This window comes from Pelodiscus sinensis, chromosome 6 (genome assembly GCF_052426305.1).
Source record: "Pelodiscus sinensis isolate ZL-2025 chromosome 6, ASM5242630v1, whole genome shotgun sequence".
NCBI classification, from domain to species: domain Eukaryota; kingdom Metazoa; phylum Chordata; order Testudines; family Trionychidae; genus Pelodiscus; species Pelodiscus sinensis.
The window spans coordinates 103,026,542-103,052,717 of record NC_143057.1 but is presented as its reverse complement, the minus strand read 5'-3'; the positions used below and the strand labels follow the sequence as shown (position 1 = coordinate 103,052,717).

General features: G+C 43.0%; 1 protein-coding gene and 1 long non-coding RNA gene across 2 annotated transcripts in view; one reads left to right on the top strand and one right to left on the bottom strand.

The window, feature by feature from the left end:
* Nucleotides 1-11,716, bottom strand: part of LOC142829959 (uncharacterized) — a 32,823-nt gene extending 21,107 nt beyond the window's left edge. The window contains exon 1 of the long non-coding RNA XR_016349938.1: nt 10,474-11,716. This is a non-coding gene — a long non-coding RNA (uncharacterized LOC142829959). The remainder of the gene's footprint in view (nt 1-10,473) is intronic.
* CCDC152 (coiled-coil domain containing 152) overlaps nt 1-26,176 on the top strand; it is a 41,405-nt gene that overhangs the window by 12,776 nt on the left and 2,453 nt on the right. The window contains exons 4-8 of the mRNA XM_025179682.3: nt 5,698-5,766; nt 13,311-13,375; nt 13,836-13,938; nt 18,683-18,810; nt 25,459-25,545. Of these exons, the coding sequence (XP_025035467.3) occupies nt 5,698-5,766; nt 13,311-13,375; nt 13,836-13,938; nt 18,683-18,810; nt 25,459-25,545 (452 nt within the window). The remainder of the gene's footprint in view (nt 1-5,697; nt 5,767-13,310; nt 13,376-13,835; nt 13,939-18,682; nt 18,811-25,458; nt 25,546-26,176) is intronic.

Below are 26,176 nucleotides of genomic sequence, written 5' to 3'. Positions count from 1 at the left end.
ACCAGCCCTGGCTCTTGATGTTCTGTGCTGTTACTTAGCTCTAATTTACCCATAAATGTCTTCTAAGAGATCAGTAAACAGTGGAAGTGTTGATAATGCTGCTAGACAATATTGACCTACCATGTTCTAGCAAATTCTCTGGTTCAGCACCAGTCAGGTCCCGAGGGTTTTGGACTAGAGAGGTTCAACCTATAGTACCAAAGGCACTGTCTAATGAAGGTCCTACCTCCATTACTGTCAACATTTTATCTTGGGACAATGACATTTACAGATCCATCAACCTCAGTTGATGTAGTGGGGCTTAGGCCCATGTACAATCTCTCAAGAAGATTCCAATGGGAGGAAGGTTAGGCCAAATCTGAGTACTTTTGAAAATCCCTCCCATATCTTATACCAAATTTATCACTCAAATAATATTATCATAGTATTGTCAGTATTCCCTACATTTTGTACAAGGGATATCGATGTAGTGTTAATTCCTTACACATAGCAATTCTAAAAACATTAATAGCAAAAACTTCAAGTGCTGCTTAGTGGAGAATGAATTCAATTAAAGCCAAACACTGAAGTGGTGTTTAACAAACTATTCTGTACTTAGCACATATTTGCCCTTTTTATTCAGGAATCAAACAATGATTTACTGTAATTCTTTTTTACTTACTTTCAATTTCAGTTCCTTAAACTGTGTCTTGTGTCCTTACAGGCTTATTTTCAGTAATAATATTTATTCATACAAGAAAATAGATTATATACCACATCTCAATGTTTTGTTATTAGAATCCAAGGAAAACCTACTTTCTTCAGATATAAATTATAGAGGGAGAGCACCAGTGATTTATAGGTAGAGTTGAGAGCGCCATCTATAGTTAAGGTCATCTGACACTAATCATTACAAAAACCTGGTTTCAGTTGCTCTGTCAAATAGTGTGTCCTGAAATTTTCAAATCTATATATCTGCCTTGGGTTGAATTCTTTTAGAAATTTTCAGCAAAAAAAGTTGAGCTCCTTCTCAAAATAAAGAGAGGAAAATACATTATTTTAGACATTAAAAATCTTACATTTTTGGTGAGATGCTTTGGTTCCTTCACGCATTAGAACAGGCATTTAATTTGGAAGGCATTTAATTTGACATCTTTAATGTCAAAGATGTATCTTTTGTCATCTCTTTAAAAATCCTCCAAAATTTGGCCAAATTCTGAGCCTCTGAAAAATCTCAGTTCACAGTAGAGACAAATCTCAATAGATACTTCAAAGTTTGACAGGTATTTTTCTGAAGAGTTGTTCTGTACAGAGCGTATTCTAGTTTGGTACTATTGTTCATTCAATTGATGCTTCTGGCTTCTGTGGATGCTTGGCAATAAACCCAGGAAGTGAGAATAAGAAGATTGTCTCTCCTGTGCTCTTGATTCTCTCCCCCCCCCCCCCCCATGGGAAGCAATGTGAAGAGGAGGGGGAAGTAGCCACTGAAATGCAAGGACTAGAAAAACAGAGGGATAGTGGAGGGATTAGATGGGTTGGGCCGGGCCTGATTAAGGGGGGGGACTAGCCGGGCAGTTGCCTGGGGTGCCAACCTATGGGAGGCGCCTGATTGCAACTGTAAGGAGTGCTGTGCAGCCCCTACCCCCGGGCGCACGGTGCCCCTTACAGCCTGGGGGCGGGGGCCGCGTGGCGCCTGATTACAGCTGTATGGGGCTCCACACACTCAAGGGGCAGGGGCCGCGCATGCGCCGCATGCCCGGGGTAGAGCCACGCATGCGCCACGCACCCGTTGCCCGGGGTGCAAGAATGGCTCGAGCCAACACTGGTCATGAAGGAAGCTTAGGGGAAGACTGGGAGGCGACACTGGGGGGGTGTCTACACAGCAAAGTTATTTCAAAATAACAGCCATTACTCTGAAATAACTATGTGAGCGTCTATACAGCATTTCCATTATTTGAAAATAATTTCAAAATAATGGACGGCTTATTCCGACTTCTGAAACCTCATTCTATGAAGAGATTTATAGCTGAAATAGCTGTTTCAAAATAAGGCATGTGTAGACACTCCACTTCTGCTACTTGAAATAGCCCTTCCCCAGGCTATTCTAAGGGTACATCTAGACCAGTGGTCCCCAACGCGGTGCCCACAGGCGCCATGGCGCCCGCCGGGGCATTTGTAGGCGCCCGCCGACAACCCGGGCTGGCCCCGCCCCCAGCACACTGGAGGTGCCAGCCCCAGGTGCGCAACACTCACCGGCGCCTGGTGCGCGGCGCTCAGGCGGCCTGAGTCCCGGGACACATGCGGCACCAGACACGCAGCTCGGGTGGCGGCGCCAGCCCCGGGCCCACGGCACAAGGGGCTCGGGTGGCCCCGGCCCTGGCGTGCCCCAGGACGCGCGGCCCCACCCTCGGGCGCCCAGCGCGTGTGTGGCCCCGCCCACGAATGCCCAGCGCGTGTGTGGCCCCGCCCCCGGGCGCCCGGCGTGCATGTAGCCCCGCCCACAGGCGCCTGGGAGCCTGTAAAGGTTGGGGACCACTGGTCTAGACTACAGGGTTTTGTCGACAGAAGTTTTGTCGACAGATACTGTCGACAAAGCTTCTGTCGACAAAGAGCGTCTAGACACATTCAGTTCTGTCGACAAAGCAAGCTGCTTTGTCGACAAAACCCTGTAGTCTAGACACAACCCTAGATGCAATAACACCTTTTGTCGACAGAACTCTGTCGACAGAAGGCGTTATGCCTCGTAAAATGAGGTTTACCAGCGTCGCCAAAACTGCTGAGTTCTGTCGACGTTATGTCGACAGAACTCAGCGGTAGTGTAGACGCAGGTATAGTTTTATTGACAAAAGTCCACTTTTGTCGACAAAACTCTGTAGTCTAGACACACCGTAAGTTATTCTGCCTGGGACTCCAAATCATTAGGGAAGCCTGCCTTGGACTAATTTTGAGGCTTTTCTGCAGTGTAGACATTCTATTTTAAATAAGCTATTTGTCTGTGTCTAGACTGGCAAGTTTTTCCGCAAAATCAGATGATTTTGCGGAAAAACTTGCCAGCTGTCTACATTGGCCGCTTGAATTTCCAGAAAAGCACTGACGCTCTCCTGTAAAATCATCAGTGCTTTTCCGGAAAAACTATGCTGCTCCCGTTCAGGCAAAAGTCTTTTTCCGAAAGACTTTTGCACGAAAGGGCCAGTGTAGACAGCATAGTAATGTTTTCCGAAAAAAAGCCCCGATTGCGAAAATGGCGATCGGGGCTTTTTTGCGGAAAACTGCGTCTAGATTGGCCACGGACACTTTTCCGCAAAAAGTGCTTTTGCGGAAAAGCATCCTGTCAATCTAGAAGCGCTTTTCCGAAAATGCTTTTAACGGAAAACTTTTCCGTTAAAAGCATTTTCAGAAATTCATGCCAGTGTAGACGTAGCCTTTCAGAATAACTATTCCAGAATAGCTTAGTCTGAAATAACTCTTAGCCTGGGAGTTAATCCAGCTCCTTATGTACATGCATTATGTTACAGTCTTTGATTACATACTATTTGTTTCTACCTAACCCCATTTCATTCAGTGCAGAGACTGGCCTGTGCACCAGGGATGTATCAGGATTGTACAGTGAATGAGGTTTTGGTTTGTTGGACCCCTGCCCATGAGCCAGCCCTCTTCCAGGCCACTCCACCTTCTTAGGGTCCTTTATCCTGCTTTCCTAATATGGGAGCTAGCTCCATGCCTGGGGGAGCCTGTGTTGGCTCTCCAGATGCTCTCAGGGTGGGTGGGACTTGAATTCACCACCCTATGTTGCCTAGGTGAATGCATTATCCCCTAAGCTACCCCAGTGTAGAAGTTGGAAGATAGAGAATGACATAGGATTGCAAGAAAATAAAGTATGGCCTTTATTCTAGCATTTCCTGACTTCTGAGTGCTCCTCTTTAAAAACTTAATAGTCTTTTAATGGAGTTTTTGAGTGTAGTTTCTACAGTATGACTTTTATAAAAGGGTCATGTACACAATATCAAATGAGGATTTTATATTTTAACATATTACAGGAGGTCCATCTTGTGTTCATGTGTTAATATTGCAAATGTTTGAAACAACAGAGTAATCTTTTGCTTTTATAAATGAGTTATTGTTTCTGAAAGTATTTATCAATAAGAAATGGCCTGTTTCCCAAACAAATACAAAATTGTATTTTCATAGTGGTTTTACTTAAAATGCTGTGTATATAAATCCTGCACTAGCATGGAAAGGCTTCAGGAATTTCTTTGAGTTGGAGTGGCTCTGCTCTTCCCCCAGCCTTCTGCCCACAAATCATATCAGAATTGGGAGGAGGGGGAGTTAAAAAGATAACATCCCATTCCGATGAGGGCACCCCTGGTATGGGAACAGACCGTTGAGCTTCTCCAGCTCAGGAGAGGGGATTGATAACCTGCAGACTCCCTGCCTTTGCAAAAGGAGAGTGAAGAACACATAGCCTAAAGCGGATGTCCTACCACAGAAATATTCATGGCAGATAAAAAATTGGAACAAAGTAGCAGACTTGAATACTTTTTGAATTTCTCCAACTTTAGGTAGGACAATAAAAAACAAAAAACAAAAAACATGTGTATTATAGAACTATGTCTAAATTAATCCTTCACCTTCTTTTTAATCTCAAAACTTAAATTAAATTCATAAGAACATATGAACAGCCATAGTATGTCAGACCAAAGATCCATCTAGCCCAGTATCCCATCTTCTGACTGTGGCCAGTGCCAGATGCCCCAGAGGGAATGAATAGAACAGGTAATCCTCAAGTGATCCATCCCTTATCGCCCATTCGCAGCTTCTAACAAACAGACGCTAGGAACACCATTCCTACCCATCCTAGCTTATAAATATTGATGGACATAACCTCCACGAATTTATGTAGTTCTTTTTTGAACCCTGCTAAAGTCCTGGTCTTCACAATGTCCTGTTACAAGGAGTTCCACAGGTTGATTGTGTGCTGCATGAAGAAAAACTTCCTTTTGTTTTAAACCTGCTACCTATTAAGGTCATTGTTGCCCCTAGTTCTTATGTTATGGAACAAGTAAATAACTTTTCCATATTCACTCTCTCCATATCTGCCATGATTTTATTTACCTCTATTACATCCCACCTTAGTATCCTCTTTTCTAAGCTAAAAAGTCCCGGTCTTCTAAATCTCTCTGTCTCTGTGCTGCCGCTGCTTCCAAAAGCAGCTGCAGCCAGCATGTCCCTGCAGTCTGGGGAGGTGTAGGGAAACAGGTGGTTCTGTACCCTGCCCTCGCCAGCCAATGTGAACTGTGGGAAACAGCCCATGAAAGGCAGAGTGCTGATCTTCCCTAATCGCTGCAAGCCAGCAGTGGAGAACGAAGGCTCAGGGCCTCAGGCCTGCAGGGCAGAGACTTGCCACAGGCTGGATGAAATTAAGCAGAAGGCTGGATCCAGCCCATGGGGCAGAGGTTTCCTTTCACTGTGCTAGAACTGCTCCACAAAAGAGTTGTGAGAATTTTTTAACATGGAAGAAAACAATGTATTATTCCCTAAATTTGTTCTGAGAAATGGCTGAACTAGTTTTGCTGAAGGTTTCAATAAAGAGAAATCACACTGAGGCAAACATCAAGTGTAGAAAATTTCTGTTCAAATGCTTAGAGTGGGATCCTCAAATGAAAATAATGAAGAAATTATTGAAAAATAATATCTTTATATTTCTTTCTGTTTGTTTAGAATATGCGACTCTCCAGAATGTGATAAAGGGTCTAAGACAAACAATTGAAAATCAGTGTAATCTGAGAGGTAAACAAACACAATCAAAATCCTGTAAAGTATACTGCCTTACATTATAGAACAAATATACATCTGCTGCATAAATAAGGAGATTTCTAGTTTACATTTAATCCTTTTGTTAGGCCAATATCTAACTTCTCATCAGAAACAACAAAATTAAATTGAAAAAGAAACAAACTTGATAGATCCTATCATTTCATTGCATTTTTGGTTTGTTTTTTATTTCTTAGCAGCACAAGAAATTTTGAAAGTAAGCAAGGTAATGTAAATTACTTTTTTAAGTGCTTTGCAATTCTGGAAAGCATTTAATCATGCTTTAGTAATTTACTGGGGGTATGTCTATACTACAGGCTTTTGTCGACAGAAGTTTTGTCGACAAAGCTTCTGTCGACAAAGAGCGTCTAGACTACATTCAGTTCTGTCGACAAAGCAAGCTGCTTTGTCGACAAAACCCTGTACTCTAGACACAACCCTAGATGCAATAACACCTTCTGTCGACAGAACTCTGTCGACAAAAGGCGTTATGCCTCTTAAAATGAGGTTTACCAGCATCGACAAAACTGCTGAGTTCTGTCGACGTTATGTTGACAGAACTCAGTGGTAGTGTAGACGCAGGTATAGTTTTGTCGACAAAAGTCCACTTTTGTCGACAAAACTCTGTAGTCTAGACACACCCTGGGTCTAGGCCTTAGTTCCTAAATTACAGCTGCCTTCCAGAAATACCTAATCTAGGTAGCAGTTATTGTTAGATATTATTCTGAAATTACATTACAAATATATTTATCATTATTAGTCTTATTTTGATACATATCATAATTAGAAGCAGACTGTATATGAAAACTATGTGGATTTCTGTAAAATCTCTGCTTCTCCTGAATTGTCACTTGTCCATGTTACTACTTACAACTTAAATATAAAGCCAGAGCTCCTTATTCATAGAATATGAAGAGCCAGCATAAACTCTGTGTGCTTGCTAAGTGCTCCTTGAGCCTCTGGATTTAAGTGGTACAGGCAATCCCCGGGTTACGTACAAGATAGGGACTGTAGGTTTGTTCTTAAGTTGAATCTGTATGTAAGTCAGAACTGGCGTCAGCCGCTGCTGAAACTGATCAGTTTCAACCGCGGCTGAATCTGGACTCCAGTTCTGACTTACATACAGATTCAACTTAAGGAACCCAGGCGTCCCCAAGTCAGCTGCTGCTGAAACTGATCAGTGGCTGATTCCAGGAAGCCTGGGGCAGAGCAACTCTGCCTCGGGCTTCCTGTAGTCAGCCACTGGTCAGTTTCAGCAGTGGCTGACTTGGGGACGCCTGGAGCAGAGCAGCTGGGGTGCTGCTGGGTTGCTCCAGTAGCGCGGCTCCTCGGCACTACTGGAGCAACCCAGCAGCACCCCAGCTGCTCTGCCCCAGGCGTCCTGATTCAGCCGCTGCTGAAACTGACCAGCAGCGGCTGAATCAGGACGCCTGGGGCAGAGCAGCTGGGGTGCTGCCGGGTTGGTCCGGAGCGGCGCTGCGGGACCAACCCAGCAGCCCCCAGCTGCTCTACCCCAGGGGTAGGCAAGAAAAGCCTGGTCTGCTTGGGGGGGCACTAGCTGCTCCCCCCCCCCAGCAGACCAGGGAGACGGGGGTGGCGGGACCGCCCAAGTCCTCCACGGCTTTGCTCGGTCTCCCTGGTCTGCTGACCTGGGAGACGCGGAGCAAAGCCGCAGAGCACGCAGGCAGCGGGACAGTCCAGGCGCGCCGCGGTTGTCCCACTGCTGGCGTGCTCCGAGGCTTTGCTCCCCGTCTCCCTGGTCTGCTGGTCAGACCAGGGAGATGGGGAGCAAAGTCTTGGAGCACACCCACAGCGGGACAGCCCGGGTGTGCTTGAGCTGTCTCCCTGCGGGCGTGCTCCGCGGCTTTGCTCCCCTTCTCCCGACCAGCAGACCAGCACCCCCTGCGGGAGTGCTCCAAGGCTTTGCTCCCCATCTCCCTGCAGATCAGGGACTGCCTGTACTTAAGGTTTTGTGCCGGGAGGTGAATTTTCCATAGAATGAATTCCATCTCTCTTATACTTAATGGCTTCACACTAATGAAAGTATGATATCCAGTTCTAATCACCTCAGTTTGTATTCTGTCAGTTTGCCCAATATTTTACATGTATAGGCTTTAACTTTGGTTAATTCTAATTAACTGCTACTGGCTTATAAATTATCTATTCTGTGTTACCACATTTGAATTGTCCAGCATTTTTTTTAATTTTTAAATGACATTGACACTCTTAGGGACACTTCCTCCATGCTTTTTTTCTCTTTTTGTCTACTTTACGCCCTCTCCCCATATTTACCCTACAACTTTGTTTATCTCTAAAATATCATCTGCAATGCTCATTTCAAAGACACACATACAGAGATTCTCATAATGCTGATAAAATATTAGGATTCATCTACACTGCACTGTTATTTCGAGATAATTAGCATTATTTCAAAATAACAAAACAAGCGTCTACACAGCAATTCCGTTATTTTGAAATAATTTTGAAATAACGGAAGGCTTATTCTGAAATCTGTAAACCTCATTCTGTGAGGAATAGCACCTATTTCGAAATAAGGCGTGTGTAGATGCTCCACTTCTGCTATTTCGAAATAAACCCTAACCAGGACCATTCTAAGTTATTCCTCCCCGGTGCCTTCTGGAGCTGTAAAATCAAGATAGCACATATGCATTAGGGAAGCCTGCCTCAGACTAATTTTGAAGCTTCCCTGCAGGGTAGATGTGCTATTTCAAAATAAGCTATTTCAGAATAACTATTGCGGAATAGCTTATTTCAAAATAAGTGTGCAGTGTAGACGTACCCTTACTGCCAGCCTGGGACAAGTGAAAAGACCCTGTGGGATAATACTTCTGCTGTTCCTTCAGAAATGGTGATTGCTTTCACCCATTTTTTAAATCTTCCTTGTGTGATTTTTGACTAAGTAATCCTGCCTAATTCATTTATGGGGCAGTGTCAATCCTCAAAAATTAGAATGCAGTGAGAGAAAAATGTACAAATCTGATTTTTTCCCATCATACATTAATGTCATGGACTTTGCTACATGTACATAGTATTTAAAATGATTGTGGGTATGTACTGAATTTCTTAGTTTCTTTCTGTGTACTATTTGTATGGAAATATTTGTTTTAAAAGACTCCGCTGTTTTCATATGACCTTGTAATCTCAGTCTCTGGTTTCCAGTTTGATAACATTGATTTGTTTCCAGTATCAACTTTTAGCAGCAAAAGTGTCTACATATATGAAACTGAAAGCTGAGGAAATTCATTTGCAGATAATTCAGATGAAATAGCCCCTACCTTCTAAAAGAATCATGTTAATCCAAATTAAATAAATATGTCGATTTTAGAATATATAATTCATAATGCAGCTTTTTATGTGGATGTAATCTAAGCAAAATAAATCAATATATACAACAAGCTAAGAGTCTGCTCAACACACATCAGTTAATAGCAAAGGATCATATCCTTCAAGTCAATGAGTCATCTAAATTCCATGAGATTTACATGTTTAAAAACCTTTGAGGATTGCTCCTGTCAGGTACTGAGCAATTTAAATTCATATTAGCCTTTATGGAAACTATGAATATTCAGCATGTTGAAGGAGGTTCTCTGCCTTTCACAGAATTGGGCCCTGCTTCTCCACAGTTCCTATTGAAATCAATGGGAATTTTGTGTGGGGAAACTGTGACGGGGTGAAGCAACCCCGTCACAAGCCGCAGCCCGTGGTGTGGGCCGCGGGTGGGGAAGCCGCTGGGTTGGCCGCAGCAAAATCTTGCCAATGTAGACACAGCCATTTATTTTAAAGCCACTTTACAGAACTCCAGCAGTGTAAAGGACCTTAATAGAATGTATATATAATTTATTCCCACTTTAAGAATGTTTACATTGGTGTAAAGTGGCAATAGTATCAGTGAGAATCAGCCTTAAATAAGAATCAAGTATATTCTGTGATTCATTGACAACACTATGTTTTCAAAGGCCTCTTTGGCTATCACTAAATTCTTTCTTAGAAATTTGACCTTTATCTAGGAGACTTCCTGTCAAATTAAAGACAGGGTTAGAGTTAGATTCCTATTATGTAAAAAGTTCTCTACTGTTCTAGGATTGCCCCCAAGCAAAAGGCATGTTAATTAGCTATCAAATTGTTTTTATAATAGACTGTCAGTATGTCACTGTAATGTCTTTATCCATAAAAATAAATGTTAACTTCTAAAGTCAATGAAACAGCTTAGGAGGACATGACATTTTAATAAAGTTTGAGTTGCCAAATAAAGTTTAGAAGTCCTTCCAACTTGGCAAGTGTTCACTAATTCTATCAAAAGGGATTGATTCAACAAGTTTTACAAAATACTGCACTAATAGGGCACGATAACATAATGAACTATTAAATCCAGTGAGAATATCTATTATAAGGCTTGAACTAATAAAGTAGACTTCAAAGATTACAGAATTGATTATGAATCAGGTGATTATAGGATCTAGAATTTCTGGAAAAATATACAACATGTCTGTATGAAGAGTCAGTTTGTGACCTCTCTTGCCTATTGAATCACCATGAAAACCATCTGCCTATATTAGGTTTTTAATAATAGTTTGTTCATAAATCCAACAATGCAAGACATAGACAATCTGAATTGTTGTAATTTCCCCAGCCTAAAAAAACCTACTGAATTTTTCAGCTTACCTTTGTGTGGTTCCCATTCTTCATTATTAATGAAATGAAGTCAGATTTCCAGAGACTGTGGTAGTAGTGTCGTTGACCTCTAATCAGTCAATTCTCTCCAAAATCTTCAATTGTTTTTTTTATTCCTTCTTTGTAGAATCTTTTATTCTTCAGAATATGTACTATATTTTGATCAGAAACCTCTTCAGTTTGATAGAAATGTCAACAGATGTACAGTAGTTGGGTGCATGTGTATAGACGCTGTATTACTGAAAGTTCCACCAACTGTTATTGGGAAACTTGATATTAATCTTCCTTTTTCAACCAGCTACTCGCCCACAAAGTTGATGATGGTTGCCAAATTTCTGAACTTCTGCAATATGCTTTAGGATTGTATTAGGTGTTACTTCTTTCTCAAGAAGGTTTAAATATTGTGCTGAACACTCATACTTCAAAAGTTTAGGACAGTTGCATCTGGGAGGTTCCCTCCTTTTAATTTTATTTTGTTGTCTGAGCAAATGACAAAGAGCTTCATGTCATACTTTTGTTTACATTTTGGATGGTTTTCTCTGCAATTTGGACACAATATTCTTCAGGTTTCATTTTAGATTTACTTAGGGTACCATTTCTCATGTTTGACCAAACTTCCTATATTAATGTTGATGTTGATTCTTTTAGTTCTCCATTTGCTTTTCTTCTAGTTTTTCACTTGCAGCATACAGTAGCAGACTTGATTTCACATCTGTCAGAAGAAATATATTCAGGGTGAAATGCTTCAACCATTTCTTTATACTACTCATTTTGTGCTATGTCGAAGGCAATGTCATAAAACTGGGTTGCAACTTCCTTTTCTTTCTGTTTCCACAAGTATCCATTTATTGTGTGTTCCTCATTTACTGCATACCCAGCCTGAAACATACAGAGTCTGGTTTTCAGAAATTCTGAGCATTCATGATTAAGGCTACAGTTTTGTCACAGAGATCACAGAATTCCTGGAATCTGTGAATTCCAAAGACCTCCATGACTTCAGCCCACAGTGGCTAGGAACAGCAGAGTGCCCCTGTTGCCCACAGCAGCCAGAAGCCGTGGAGTGCCACTGCACTGAGTGGTAGGGGACTTCCAGAACTCCTAGCCACCATGTGTATTAGGGAGACCCCATAGTTCTTTGCTGCCCAGGACAGTGGAGGCGCCACCAAAATCTGAGCCACTGTGGGCACTGGGGGACCTGTCCAAAATGTGGTGGGGGGAGACCCTGCAGCTCCCCGTCACTATGGGTAGCAAGGAATTCTGAAGCTCTTTGGTGCTATGGGCAGCAGCAGGGGCTGCTGCTGTAGGGGGGAGGGCTGTTGCAGGAAGCTCAGGACCACCAGCACTGAGGAGATCCCACAGCTCGAAGTGTCCATCAGTGAGGCTGTGTCTAGACTGCAGGTTTTTTTAGAAAAAAGTAGCCTTTTTTCAAAAAAAACTTCACCTGCATCTAGACTACAGCCACGTTCTTTCGAAATTAAATCGAAAGAATGTGGCTTTTCTTTCAACAGCGGTACTCCTCATTTCATGAGGAATAACGCCTTTTTTCGAAAGTGCTCTTTCGAAAAAAGGCGCTATGTAATGCAAACAGGGCTTTTTTGAAAGAGACCATCCAGACTGCCTGGGTGCTCTCTTTCGAAAAAGCGACTTGGTTTTTCGAAAGTACTGGTTGCAGTCCAGACGCTCTTTTTCGAAAGAGGCTTGCAGTCTAGACATAGCCTGAGAGGGGAGCCTGGAGCTGTCCCACCATCACCAGGAATATGGGGATTTAGCAGCTCCCCATTCTGTCAGTGATATTTTTAGTAAAAGTCACAGATAGGTCATGTACTTTGTGAACTTTATTGCCTATGACCTGTCCATGACTTTTACTAAAAATATTCATGACAAAATCTTTGCTTTACTCATGAATGCAGCTGAACTTCAGGGAACTACAGATGCTCAGCACCTCTGAAAAATCAGGTCCTAGAAGTCTCAAGGCACCCAGAATTAGTAGGCACTCTCTGTAGCTTAGTTGCTCATCTGTAAACCTGAGATAAAAATATTTTTCTACCTCATAGGGGAGTTGTGATGATAAATTCATTAATTTTTGTAAAGCTCTGTGGTGGAAGACTGTGAGGAAGTTAGTAATTCTGTACTCGCTGCAGGATTTGGATGAAGTTTAATAAAGAATAAATTGAATACACATTGAATAATCAGGGTAAAAAGAAACATTGGTAAGTGCTTCAGTTCACTCAGCACAATCCATTCTAGGTACTAAATCACACAAAAATAGTATGAGATCATGTAATCAATGTCTGTAAATTAAATAGAGGGACAAAATTAAGATTACATGGACAACCTTAATTCTGGCATTTCCTCAATTTTTAAAACGACTTTGCAATATTAAAAATGCTCTTTTAACAGTTAATTTGTATGTGATTTATTATCTATAATAGCAGCATCCCATAGGCTGCAATCAGTACTGGAGTCCCATTGTGCTAATTGTTATACAAACATCTGCAAAGACTTAGTCTTTGAGGCAAAGGTTTAGCATCTAAAATTCTGATCAACTATTAGTTATCATAAGGCTAAAGTTCTTCCAAATTAATAAGAGTGAGATAAACATGATAAATAAACAATAATTATGTTATTTAAAAAGTTTTAAAATGCATTAGAAACCATAAAGATCTAATCCAAGAGTGTTATGAAGGTATCCAAAAAATGTAAATAAGTTTTATTCTAAAAGTTAGATGGAAAATAAAAATAAATACAAAAATATTTCTTTATTTTGATATTAGAAAAAATGAAATATCACCAGAAATATTATCTGATACAATATTTAATTTATACAGATGAAAATGAAAGGTTAAAGAATAATATTCAACTCCTGGAATCGAAATTAAATGCTAATGAACAGGTGAGACATAATGGACATTCATCATTCAAAGCAATAGGGCATATCTTTGCCTTTAGTGGAGACTCTCAAGCAATGGTTTACAATTCTTGGTGTTCTTGGGAGCATGGTATTGAACTTTAGGTAAATTCTGTAGCCTCTGTTATATAGCAGGTCAGACTAGGTGATCACAGTGGTCCCGTCTGGCTTTGGAATGATGAATCATTCCAGTAAGGGCTGTGGCTGAACTGGATTCTTCTTCTTCTCATTTATCTTCTCATTGCTCTTCTTCCGAAGCTGATCTTGAACATAAAATCATATGAGCAGCTGTTTACAAGTCAGAGCAGCACAGATAAGAGGTGATGTTTTGAAGACCCAGGGTAGATCCTGTAAAATGTTGAGAACTCTAGCTCAATCCAGCAAAGTACTTTCCTTTAAAAGCACTTAACTTTAAATTCAAATACTCACATGTTTAAATTCACAGGAATATAAGAATCAAATTGACAAACTTGTGGCAGAAATTAAAAACAAAGAGGAAGAATACAAGCTGGACTTAACAAAGGTTCATGGTGACATGAGCAGAAAATGTAAGTTTTCCGAATGCCGCACTAAGTTTTAATGATGCTGGAATATGACACATCCAAATACAAATATCTACTGTACTTTTTTTACTGTTTCATATTGTTCAAGAAAATAATAGGTAACATGTTTTACACATATGTGAGACCTTTTTGTAGGTAATTAAAAAGCAAAGATTCTAAAGAGGTCTAAAGCCCACTGAAAAGATATTCCTGCCTACAATAAGGGATAAAGATGAGTTCCACTTATCATATTATATTTATTTAATTTGAAATATATTGCTTGTAGAATATTGAATTCTGTAAATAGCAATGGTAACACTTATTCTTTCTCAATGTAAGGGGACCGTTAGCCCCTTACTAAAACTCTGTGGGAGTTTTTGGTTCGCGGGCTCCCAGTATCAAAAGGGGAAGGGTCCATGAGACTGACAGACCCCAGAGACAATGGAAAGCAGCCAACACTCCAGCTCGGCCTGATTGACAGGTTGGACTGGCCAGTGAGGAAAGCAAGAGGCCAGGCCCCGTCCTCCCTGTGAGCTGGGATTGTTCTGGGTCTCTCTGAGCACGCAGAGAGCTGAGAGACAGCTAAGAGGAGTGCAAGCTGTGTGGAGAATAAATCCTGCAACAACAGAGCCAGGAACAGACAGCCCAAGGAGCCCAGACCCTGTGCTGAGGGGCAGTTTTGCAGCAACAGAGCCAGGCACACACAGTCCAAGGAGCGCAGACCCTGTGTTGAGCAGCAGACTGGCAGTGTTCAGAGAGCCAAAAGGGACAGAGAAGCAACACAAGGAGCTGGAGACTGGCAAAGCAGCACAGCCTGCAGCTGGGTGTCATGAGCAGCTGGGACCAACAAAGTGCGGGGAGAGGCTCTGGGCAGGGAGATATCACCAGCCAAGAGGCCCACCAGGCCAGACTGGGAGAGGGGTCTGGCCACTTAGAGCTTGAGGCTGTGTGGTCACTGCCAGAGCAAGCGTGTCCAGCCTGTAGCCCACCTGCAGCACATGCAGGGCCTCTAAGGGGCCTATAAGGAAGAGACTGAGAACCGTCCTTACACTCTGCAGACTGCTGTTTTGATGTCCCCATGCTGCAGAGCAGGACTGTGTGTTCTCATTTAACCATTCTCATTTTTTCTTATTATTTTCTCTTTAATCAGTTGATGTTTAATAAATTGTATTTGCTTAGAACCTTATGAAATGATCACTGGGCCAAGAAAGCATGTAGTGTGAAGAGAGCACCTCGAAGTGGGGACACCCTAACTCCTGCCCCTAGTGACTACAATGTCGGGGATTAAGCCCCAGGAAACCTGGGCCCAGCCTTGTTGGGGTTTCAAGGACTCTGCTACTCAGGAGAGTGGAGGGGGAGCCCTCAGGATCAGGGAAGCCATGAGGTAAAGGAAGTGGGAGCGGGGACTCAGATCCTTTCACAGGTCCATTTCACCGGGATGGTATAGAAGCCAGGAAAGTTCCCCACAATAGCGGTGTTACCTCAGTTTGTATGTTATATGTTTATTGATTGTGCGGATGGGAAGGTGTAGTGCTATGAGTGCTGTCCTGACCCGACTAAGGCAGTGAATTGAACTATTAATGCTAATTCGAACTAAGGAAGCCTGCCATAAGGGGGGGTTCCCGCCTTTTCCCTAGTTGCACATGATACTAGTGCTCTGCACCCCATTCTAATTCTTTGCACTCTGTACCAAATAGCTGCACACGGTTCAGAATGTTATGCACCCCACCCGCAAAAGAGTGCACTCAGCACCTTTGGACTCTTCCCACTGGAGAGAGCTAAAAATACCCCAGTTCAGTGGCAGTTGGGGTTCCCTTTATTTTTTTCCTACCTGGGTTCCAGTACTTGCGGTTCTGTGTATGTCCCTCTGTTGTAGTATGAATGGTAGGGTGAATGAGTGAGAGAGAGAGAGAGAGAGTGATAGCGTGAGCCTGGACGGTGTAAGGTTGGTGTGAGTGTGGTGGGTATTTTGGGTTTGCCTATTACCTGTGGAGAATTCCCGGGGATTACCGGCTACATCCCATTGGGCCACCATCAAGGAGCAGAAGGCCTTTGATCCATAGTCCATTCCTCACCCGCTGCCCGACTAGAAGGCCAGATCCTGTGACATCGTGGGATCTCCTCACAGTTCCTCTGCCACGGCTTCCAATTAGCTACGGCATTGAGGTCGTGAGCACCTCCTCTGCCTTAGGCAACTAGAGTGTGTGTAAAGTATAACCCTATTGTGCCTAGGGGTCTTCACTGTCTGCTTTATTTCCTGGGATTTGGGTATTAAATTGCTGTTACATGCTGTTCTCTATTTTAAATTTACAATTGTTCTGTATTTTAACCTTACAATATATGGTTTGGCCCCAAATTAAGACTCGAAGTTTCTTTTGTTTAGAAAACCACGCGCCGGTGACAGATACGGCCACGAGCAATCGGCCTCAGACGATCCTGTCTTCTGGGACTTGGGACATTTACTATCTCTAATATAAGTCAGGGCGTGTCCAATATTAAATTCTAAATTAATCGTTACTGCGTCCCAGGGTAACAGCGGGACCATTCCCCCGCTTACATCAAGGCAAGATTCTCAGCTCCTTAGTGCGGTTCATCACCTGTCTGTAGCTGGAGAGTGCAGAATCAAAGATGATTGAACTGGGGAGAAGGGATTAGCTCCCCCACTCACATTCCAGAGAGGAACCCTTCCATGTTGTTTTGTCTCCTGTAGCGAGGGTGGGGAATCCCTCACTTGCTGCAAGAGAGAGAATTTAAAAAAACCCTGAAGGTGTTGGGTTGTCTACTGCCTGGAATTAGCACAGTGCCTTCCCTTGTCTTGACTGTTCAGGTAATAGGGCAGGAGGATGGTGGAGTGAGACCAAACACTGTGTTTCTCCTGAGCTGTGTCCCTGCCAGAGGGCACAGAAGGAGAGGATTATGCCTTGTGCAACCGAGCCATCTCATCATCTCAGAAAGGTTTCACTTTGTCCACCTCACACCAACCCCAGACTCAGTTCCCCAGGAGTTCCGCACCAATCAGGTGCTTGATAGTCAAATGCCACACATATCTCAATGGACAGTAGCAAAATAGAGAGCACTTCAGTTTCCAGAAGCAGCTACATCAAAGGACTGTGGCCCGACATTGGAAACTATAATCTGATTGGCTGATTCCATGACAGACAGAGCAAGGAGCAGCCAGAGAGATTATTTTGGGTCTATACCATCCCATGGCTCAGGTTTTACTCCCCCTCAGGCTCGTTGGGCAGTTCAGTCTCCTCTTAGCCCCTGGGAAGTCAGGAATTCTGCATGAAGCTGAGAAGAAGGTACTCAGTCTCCCCTTCAAGAAGAAATTCCGTCTTGGGCAATGGAGTTTTGGGATTTGGCTCAAAAAAGCATCTTTACCTCAGAAACTGCGAAGTTGTGAGCCCCAGGCAGTGGTTGCAGTGCCTCTTTACAGGCTTTCTAACCACTCTCAAAGGGCAAAGATAGATGTTTGGTAAAAGAAGAGGTTCCCAAGACTCTTCATGTTTCTCAGGTCCCCAATCCCCATCTCCCTAAAGAAGTCAAATTATAAAAGGAGAAAGATTCAAGAAATTGCTTCAGAAACTTGGAAGAAAACTGACCTTTTCTTCTTGAGATAGCAGTTCCACCGACTCCTCCCCAGAAGGAACCATAAATAGAAATTCTGCTCAAAGTTTTCATACATAGAAAGAAAAAGAATAATATAAGGAAAAAAATCATTTAAGCATCTGGACGTCTTTATCATCATTTAATTCATTTTCATTGTCATTTTGTGATGAGCTCAGGAACAATTATGAGCCCAAAACAATCCTAAGGAGGAAGAAGAAGACTTTATAGAAATTACAAGAAGGCATTTTCCAACCAGTTCAAAATCTGAACAACACACATTCCCTTTAATATTTTTGAGGAAAGTAATTAAGGCTGAATGGGAAACACCAGTGAAGTGTATGAGATTGTGCAGGTGTGCCAAAAAAAATCTATAATACAAACTGTAGCAAAGCAGAATTTGTTTCTTTTCCCAAAGTGGATGGGGCCGTTTCATGACACCACACATTTGGGATTGTGTCTTCCTCTCTCAGAGTTTCTGCAGCAACATGTTCTGCACGAGCAGTACTGATCTGGACTGACAATTTGTGAACCAGACTGCCAAGAAAAAAGACTAAGAAATCATTGAGGTTAGGTTTGAAGTTAAAAAAAACCTCTGTGTCTTCAGCATTCATAACCAAGGCAATCGGTGCTTGCTTTGATGTTGTCAGCATGTTTCTTGCAATGGCTTTCAATGTGGTGACCAGATTGCATCTCTGATTATGAGCCTGGAACAACAATGTACAGCCAAAATCATGATACTGACTTTCAAATAGTCAGTTTTGTGGAGCGCCATTCAGTGTTCCCTCTAAGCTGGGTGGCAGCACAGCTTCATAGGTGATTCATCACACTTGCCCAGTCAGTCAGCTCCTTGCAGGGAGCCCCGAACCTCTGACTGGGCAGGGCTGATTAATCACCCGTGAAGCTGTGCTGCCACAGCTTAGAGGGAACACCGGAACCTTTAGATATTTAAAATAATCATTTTTTCATCCCAAGCAAATAACAATATATTTTTAAATTTTTAGTGCTTCACTTTGCTTCAATTTTGGTTTTAGTTGGTTTATGAATTTGTCACATTACAGCTTCTGCTGGTTTTGAAATCTATTCAGTTAATAAGATAAAGTTTCTTGATAATTATAATTTCATACTATTATTTTATTATTAGTTGAACTAAAAGAAGAAGAACATAAAGAAGAACTAGAGAAAAAAGAATTGACAATATTAGACTTAACCAGACAGCTGAGAACTCTAGATAAAGAAAAACAGAACGAGATAATCAAACTGCAGCTAGAGGTATACATTACTAGGTTTCATAAGCTTAAAGTTTAAAGACCAAATAGACTTGCATTTTGGATAGATTTGAATCATTACAAAAGGCAGCTTCATAACTGGTGTAAGTACTCATAGCTCTATGAGCTTCACCTGAGCTGAGGATAAACCTTCAGAGCTGGCCAGATGTTGAATTCCGTTCTCTCTTCCATATACACATGTAGCTAACTACCATTTACAACTGGGGGATGTGACTGTGTTTTAAGGATAATATAAACTATCACTTTGTTTTTGAGAAGGGTAGAGTTGTTTCCAGCACACCGTATTATGTCCTCTTTTTGAAAATTTTGCCCTATATGTTTTTGAGCACCTAGAGAGATGAAGAAAAAATGATTTTGGTTTTTGTTTGTTTTTTCAAATTTGTATTGTTCCTGTATTGTTTGGAATATATCTTTAGTTGAAAATGAGAGGTTGAAGCCTTAATCCATCAATGAATCTGCAGATGCCCACTGATTTTAGTGGAGCTTTGAAGAGATACTATGGGTGCGTCTAGACTGGCAAGATTTTGCGCAAAAGCACTTGCTTTTGCGCAAAAACTTGCCACCTATCTACACTGGCCATGAATATTTGCGCAAGAACACTGACTTTCTACTGTACAAAATCAGCGCTTCTTGAGCAAATACTCCAATGCTCCTGCTCAGGTATTCTTGCGCAAGAGGGCCAGTGTAGACAGGCAAGTTAATTTCTTGCACAAGAAAGCCCGATGGCTAAAATGGCCATCGAAGCTTTCTTGCGCAAGAGAGCGTCTACACTGGCACAGATGCTTTTGCGCAAAAGACATCTTTTGCGCAAAAGCATCCCTGCCAGTGTAGACGTTCTCTTGCGCAAATACTTTTAACGGAAAAACTTTTCCATTAAAAGTATTTGTGCAAAATATTGCCAGTCTAGACACAGCCTATAAGTTTGAAGACTGGAGCTTTATTTAATAGCTGAGGTTTTAAAGCTTCAGGGGATAGCCGAGTTAGTCTGTTACAGAAAAAAACAACAAATGGTCTGGTAGCACTTTATAGACTAACAAAACATGTAGATGGTATCATGAGCTTTCATGGGCACAGTTCACGTCTTCAGATGACTGGAGTTATGAGTAGGAGATATGAAAACCCAAAATAAATAGGAGAGGGAAAGGAGGGGGGAAAGGAAGGGTCATGTGAGACAGAGCATCATTAAGTATCTAGAGAATGGGTCTGGGTATCGACTGAAAAATGTGTCCGGGATGGCACACCTGATTACAGAGCTCTGCAACTTTGTTCTCACCCACTACTTCCAATTCAGAAACAATTTCTATCTCCAAATCAGTGGCACAGCCATGGGCACCCACATGGCACCACGATATGCCAACATCTTTATGGCTGACCTTGAACAACGTTTCCTCAGCTCTCGCCTCCTAATACCTCAACTTTACTTACGCTACATAGATGACATCATCATATGGACCCACGGAAAAGACACTCTCAAAGAATTCCACAAGGATTTCAACAACTTCCACCCTACTATCAACCTCAGCCTGGACCAGTCCACAAGGGAAATCCACTTCCTGGACACTACAGTACAGTTAAATAATGGACAAATTTCCACCACCCTATATCGAAAACCCACCGACCGCTACACTTACCTTCATGCTTCCATCCCAGACATATTTTTTCAGTCAATTGTATACAGCCAAGCCCTACGATACAACTGGATTTACTCCGACCCCACAAACAGAGACAATCACCTACAGGATCTTTACAGAGAATTCCTAAAACTGAAATACTCACCTGGGGAAGTGAAAAAACAAATTGACAGAGCCAAAAAAATACCCAGATATGAACTACTTCAGGACAAAAAGAGAAAATAACAGAACTCCTCTTGTCATTACCTACAGTCCACAACTCAGACTGCTCCAAATCATTATACACAATCTACAACCCATCTTGGAAAATGATCCCTCACTCTCAGAGGCCTTAGGAGAAAAACCTATTCTTGCTTACAGACAACCCCCCAAAGATGCCAGCTCTGCCCACATATCTACACTGATGAATTCATCACTGGAGCAAACAACATAAGCCACAAAATCAAAGGGTCATTTGACAGCACATCTAGTAATTTGATCTATGCCATCAAATGCCAACAGTGCCCCACTTCTATATATATTGGACAAACTGGACGATCTCTGCGGGAAAGAATCAATGGACACAAATCGGATATACGTAAAGGAAACACACAAAAGCCAGTTGGCAAACATTTCTGCTTACCTAACCATACTTTAACAGACCTGCAGGTGGCGGTCTTGTCACCGGCCAGCTCCACAAGCCAAATACATAGGGAAGGATTAGAATCTCACTTCATCCAGAAATTCACTTCACATGCTAATAGACTCAGTCGTGATATGGGCTGTCTAGGACACTACCTACTTCATAACCACTGAAGGTGCTAACAGCTCTATGAGTGGTATCCTTCCTGTCTTAGCATCTATTTACTTTGATCTTCTTAGGTTTAAGTACCCTTTCTCCAGATACTTAATGATGCTGTGTCTCACACCTCCCGTCCTTCTTCCCCATCCTCTCTCCTATTTATGTTGAGTTTTCATATCCCCTACTCATAACTCCGGTCATCTGAAGAAGTGGGCTGTGCCCACAAAAGCTCATGATACCATCTACATGTTTTGTTAGTCTATAAAGTGCTACCAGACCATTTGTTGTTTTTTTCTGAGGTTTTAAAGTCACTCCACTGCCATTGAAAAACTAGCAAAGACTTCAAATTTGCTAAATGTTAAAAAATAAATGGGGCATGAACATCTGATTAGGATGAGCTTGCCTCAGGTCATGACCCAAACATGGAACTAGTTTAGTTAAGAGTATGCAATGTCTTCTTTTGCCCAACAAGTAGTCCTGTGATACCTTTGGCCATGTTTACACGCATAGGCGTGTGCAGCACATTTCATTAGGGTGTGTACCCAAATTTTTTTTTAAATGTACTTTGACCCCCTCCCCCCATTAGCCACACCCCTGCCCTGACCCCTGTTAACCATGCCCCTGCCACCCATTAGCCACGCCTCTGGAGGTAACCCTCTCCAGGCAAGATGGGCAAATGACCAAAAGTAAAAAGTGTTATGTGACCCGCCCCCCCAAGGACTTTTCCCACCATCCTCCTACCAATAGGGATTAGTTTGGCGCCCCCCAATCCCCCCCATGCAACTATCCTGCAATTGCATTAACCCAATGTGTGTGACATTAATGCGGGGGTGGAGAGGCTGGGGGTGGGAAGTGTTCCCTCTGAGAGTTTCCTCTCATGAGCGAATTAATTTTGTGTTGTGCACCAGTACTGAATTCATGTGGCTTGTTTGGATGTGCCATTGTGGCACCCAAGTCATTAATAAAATATCTACCTTTCCATGCTGCTGCCATGTCTCCTCTCCTTGTTCCATCAACTCCCCTGTTGCCTGCTGCCCCCCAACCCCTCACCCTCCTCTGCTGTTCTGACTCCTGCCCTTCTCACTGCCCTCAGACTTCCTGAGACCTGCCCCCCTCCACCAGCCCTTCTCTCCCCCCTGTGCCCACTCCTCCAGTAGCCCCATTCTGATCATGTGAGCTACCCCTCCTCATCCCCTCGTCTAACACCCCCCTCGCCTCTCTCCTCTGGTGCTGGTCCCTCCCATGTAGGTGTCTGCCCTTCTGCTTCACCCCCAGAATCCACTGGCACCTGAACCTTCCCTTACCCCTGCACCCTCCTGGGGTATGTCTACACTACAGCGCTAATTCGAACTAACTTAGCTCGAATTAGTTAATTCAAACTAAGCTAATTCAAACTAACGCATCCAGACTAAAAAACTAGTTCAAATTAGCGTTTTGCTAATTCGAACTAGCATGTCCACATTAAGTGGACCCTGAACCGGGGTTAAGGATGGCCAGAAGCAGTGCCGGCAGTGCATCAGATGAGTACTTAGAGCGTGGAGCTGCTGCCTCAGGCTAGCTGAGGGCTGTGCTTAAAGGGACCCGACTCCCACCCCAGACAGACAGTTCTCAGGGGTGCCCCGCTTGCAAAGCAGTCCTGGCTTGGAGTGCCCTGAGTGCCCACACTGGGCACATCACAGCACTCGGCCATCAGTCCGGCTGCACTTGCTGCAGGCTGCCATCTGGAGAGAGGGTGCAATTGGGGGGCTGCAGGAGAGCTTCCACCCCCAGAAGTCCACAGAGCCAGCCCAGTCCTCCCCATCGGGGGCTCGTACCCCATTCCTCCCTCACCTCCTTCCACTTACCTTTCCCTAGCCCCCCTTCCTAATGTACAAAATAAAGAAAACATGTGGTCAAAAATAGAGACTCTCTTTATTGAACAAAACTCGGGGAGACTGGGAAAAGGAGGTGGGAGAGGGGAGGGCAACTAAAATGATCAGAGGTTTGGAACAGGTCCCATATGAAGAGAGGCTAAAGAGACTGGGACTTTTCAGTTTAGAAAAGAGGAGACTGAGGGGGGATAGGATAGAGGTCTACAAAAGCATTAGTGGCGTGGAGAGGGTGCATAAAGAAAAGTTCATTAGTTCCCATAATAGAAGGACTAGAGGACACCAAAGGAAAGGAATGGGTAGCAGGCTTCAAACTAGTAACAGAAAGTTCTTCTTCACAAAGCAAAGAGTCAACCTGTGGAACTCCTTGCTGCAGGAGGCTGTGAAGGCTACAACTAGAACAGAGTTTAAAGAGAAGTGAGATAAAGTCAAGGAGGTTGGGTCCATGGAGTGGTATTAGCCAGGGGATAGGAGTGGTGTCCCTGCCCAAAGTTTGTGGAAGGCTGGAGAGGGATGGCACGAGACAAATGGCTCGGTCACTGTCTTCGGTCCACCCCCTCCAGGGTCCCTAGGGTTGGCCTCTGTCAGCAGACAGGCTACTGGGCTAGATGGACCTTTGATCTGACCCACTACGGCCATTGTAAGCTCGGGGCTCAGGGTCGGGGGTCTCAGTGGACCCCCTTGATTTTCATGCACACCTGTTCCTGGGTGGCCAAGCTGGAAGCTCTCCTGCCCTAGACGGCCACTGTCCTGTGCCTAGTGCGGAGGTCGTGGACGAGGTCCCCGATGTCCGCACTAGCCCAGGCGGGTGCCCGCCTCTTGCGGTCCCGGGCAAGCTCCCGGGAGCTGCCAGCCTGGTCCCGGGAAGAGGGGGAGGGCTGGGGGGCATCTGGTGGCTGGCTTGAGCCGTGCCAGGTGCAGGGTCTGCTAGCTGGGTGCTGGCAGGTTTGCACCTGGTAAGGGCACCGTAGCCAGCCCGTGCCCTTTTAAGGGCTCCGGGGCCGGGAGGGGAGCATATGAGTTTCCCTGGTGTTGGCCAGAGGGGCCACCAGGGAAAGCTGGGGAGGGCTAGCCTCCCACTAGTTCGAATTAAGGGGCTACACACTCCTTAATTCGAACTAGTAAGTTCGAACTAGGCTTAGTCCTCGTACAATGAGGTTTACCTAGTTCGAACTAAGCGCTCCGCTAGTTCGAATTAAGTTCAAACTAGGGGAGCGCTAGTGTAGCACCTATCAAAGTTAATTCGAACTAACCTCCGTTAGTTCGAATTAACTTTGTAGTATAGACATACCCCAAGGTACTTCAGGACTAACATGGCTACCCTCTGAAACTTTGGAAGTTGAAGGGAGTGTGCTCCTTTCTCCCATAGTGTGGATTGCTCCAAAATTTGACTTAAGATACTTCAACTTAAGTTATGTAATTAACATAGCTGAAGTTATGAATCTTAATTCGAACTTATCTCTTAATGTAGACCAATGGTTAGAGAATAGCAAAAATACTCATCTAATGAAGTGGGTCTTACCCACAAAAGCACATGATTTCATATATTTGTTAGTCTTTAAGGGTGCATCTACAAAGTAGCAATATTTTGGAATAATGGCCTTTATTCCAAAATAACAATGCAAGCGTCTACATAGCAATTCCGTTATTTCAAAATAAATTCAAAATAATAGCTTATTCCGACGTCTGTAAACCTCATTCTATGAAAAATAATGCCTATTCCAAACTAGCTATTTTGAAATAGTAGTAGTGTGGACACCCCAGAACCATTCAAAGCAATTACTCCCCAGTGGCTCCTGGGGCTCTAAATTGAGGCAGCATGTCCACATTAAGGCAGCCTGCTTCAAACTAATTTTGAGGCTTCCCTGTAGTTTAGACACGCTATTTCGAAATAAGCTATTTTAGAATATTTCTTCCAGAATAGCTTATTTTGCAATTATGCATGCAGTGTAGATGTACCCTAAGCTGCCACAGGACTACTCATTGGTTTAAAGTCACAGACTAACATGGCTATCTCGCTAAGACTTCTTTTGCCCAGACATACTCCCCCAGTTGGGAAAACTCCTCAGCTGGTTGGCAAACAAACATTACAGTCTCTTTGAACCATCAAAATCAAGGCTCTTGGCCAATATTTTTAAAGGGACATTGGCAACTTGTAATCTTGTTAAATTTAATTTGTTTTAAATTGAGTAATTAGATCATAGAATACTAGAACTGGGATCTTAGCCAGTTTTAATTTAAGGTACAAAATATATGCAAAAAATTGTGGAGATAATGTCTATTTTATTAAAATAATGTTTTCTTCTGTTCGGTCAGTGTAAATATTAGGGATTTGTGTCCTTTCCTTTTAGTTCAATGATAAATTCGCAAGAGTTCAGAATAAAATAACAAAATCATATCCTGATTCTGCAGTCTTGCCTCAAAACATCTACAGAAGGGTATGTGTTTTAATAGCTTTTTCCTAAAAATGTCTATAGATCACAAATGCTGTTGCTACAATGTGTTTATACAGAGTATCTTGCTGGTATTTCTGTATGATATGCAATGTTTTAAATTGCAACTTGTGTTGAAAAGTGAATTTCTACAAAGGACAATGTGCCACTCCTTATTTGTTGTGCCACTATGGCTCCTAACCATGTTGCTTGTTTACCATGTGAAACCGTGTTTTTTCTAACCACCATCACTTCCTATTGAATATGTATTTGAAAGTGAAGCTCATGTCATCCTTAGCACTAACGCTTCTGTCATCAGTTGCACCTGTACAAACCCATTGTGTTCAGTGAAAGCACAAGAGAGAGGCATAATTTCCTCTGACCAAACCACCAGCATCACAGAAAACTATCAGTACATTTGATGATATGTGCATTCCCCTTCCCCCCCCCCCCCCCCCCCCCGGACCCTGATCCAAAGCCTACTGTAGCTTGCTGACTATTTTTCAATTAACTTTAATAGGGTTTGGATTCAAGCCCAAAATATTTCTCTCTAGAGCTATCACGTTGCCAACAATGCCCACCATTCAGCTTTATCTCAATGGCCTTGTAGCTTTCATTCTGATCATGTTCCTTCCAG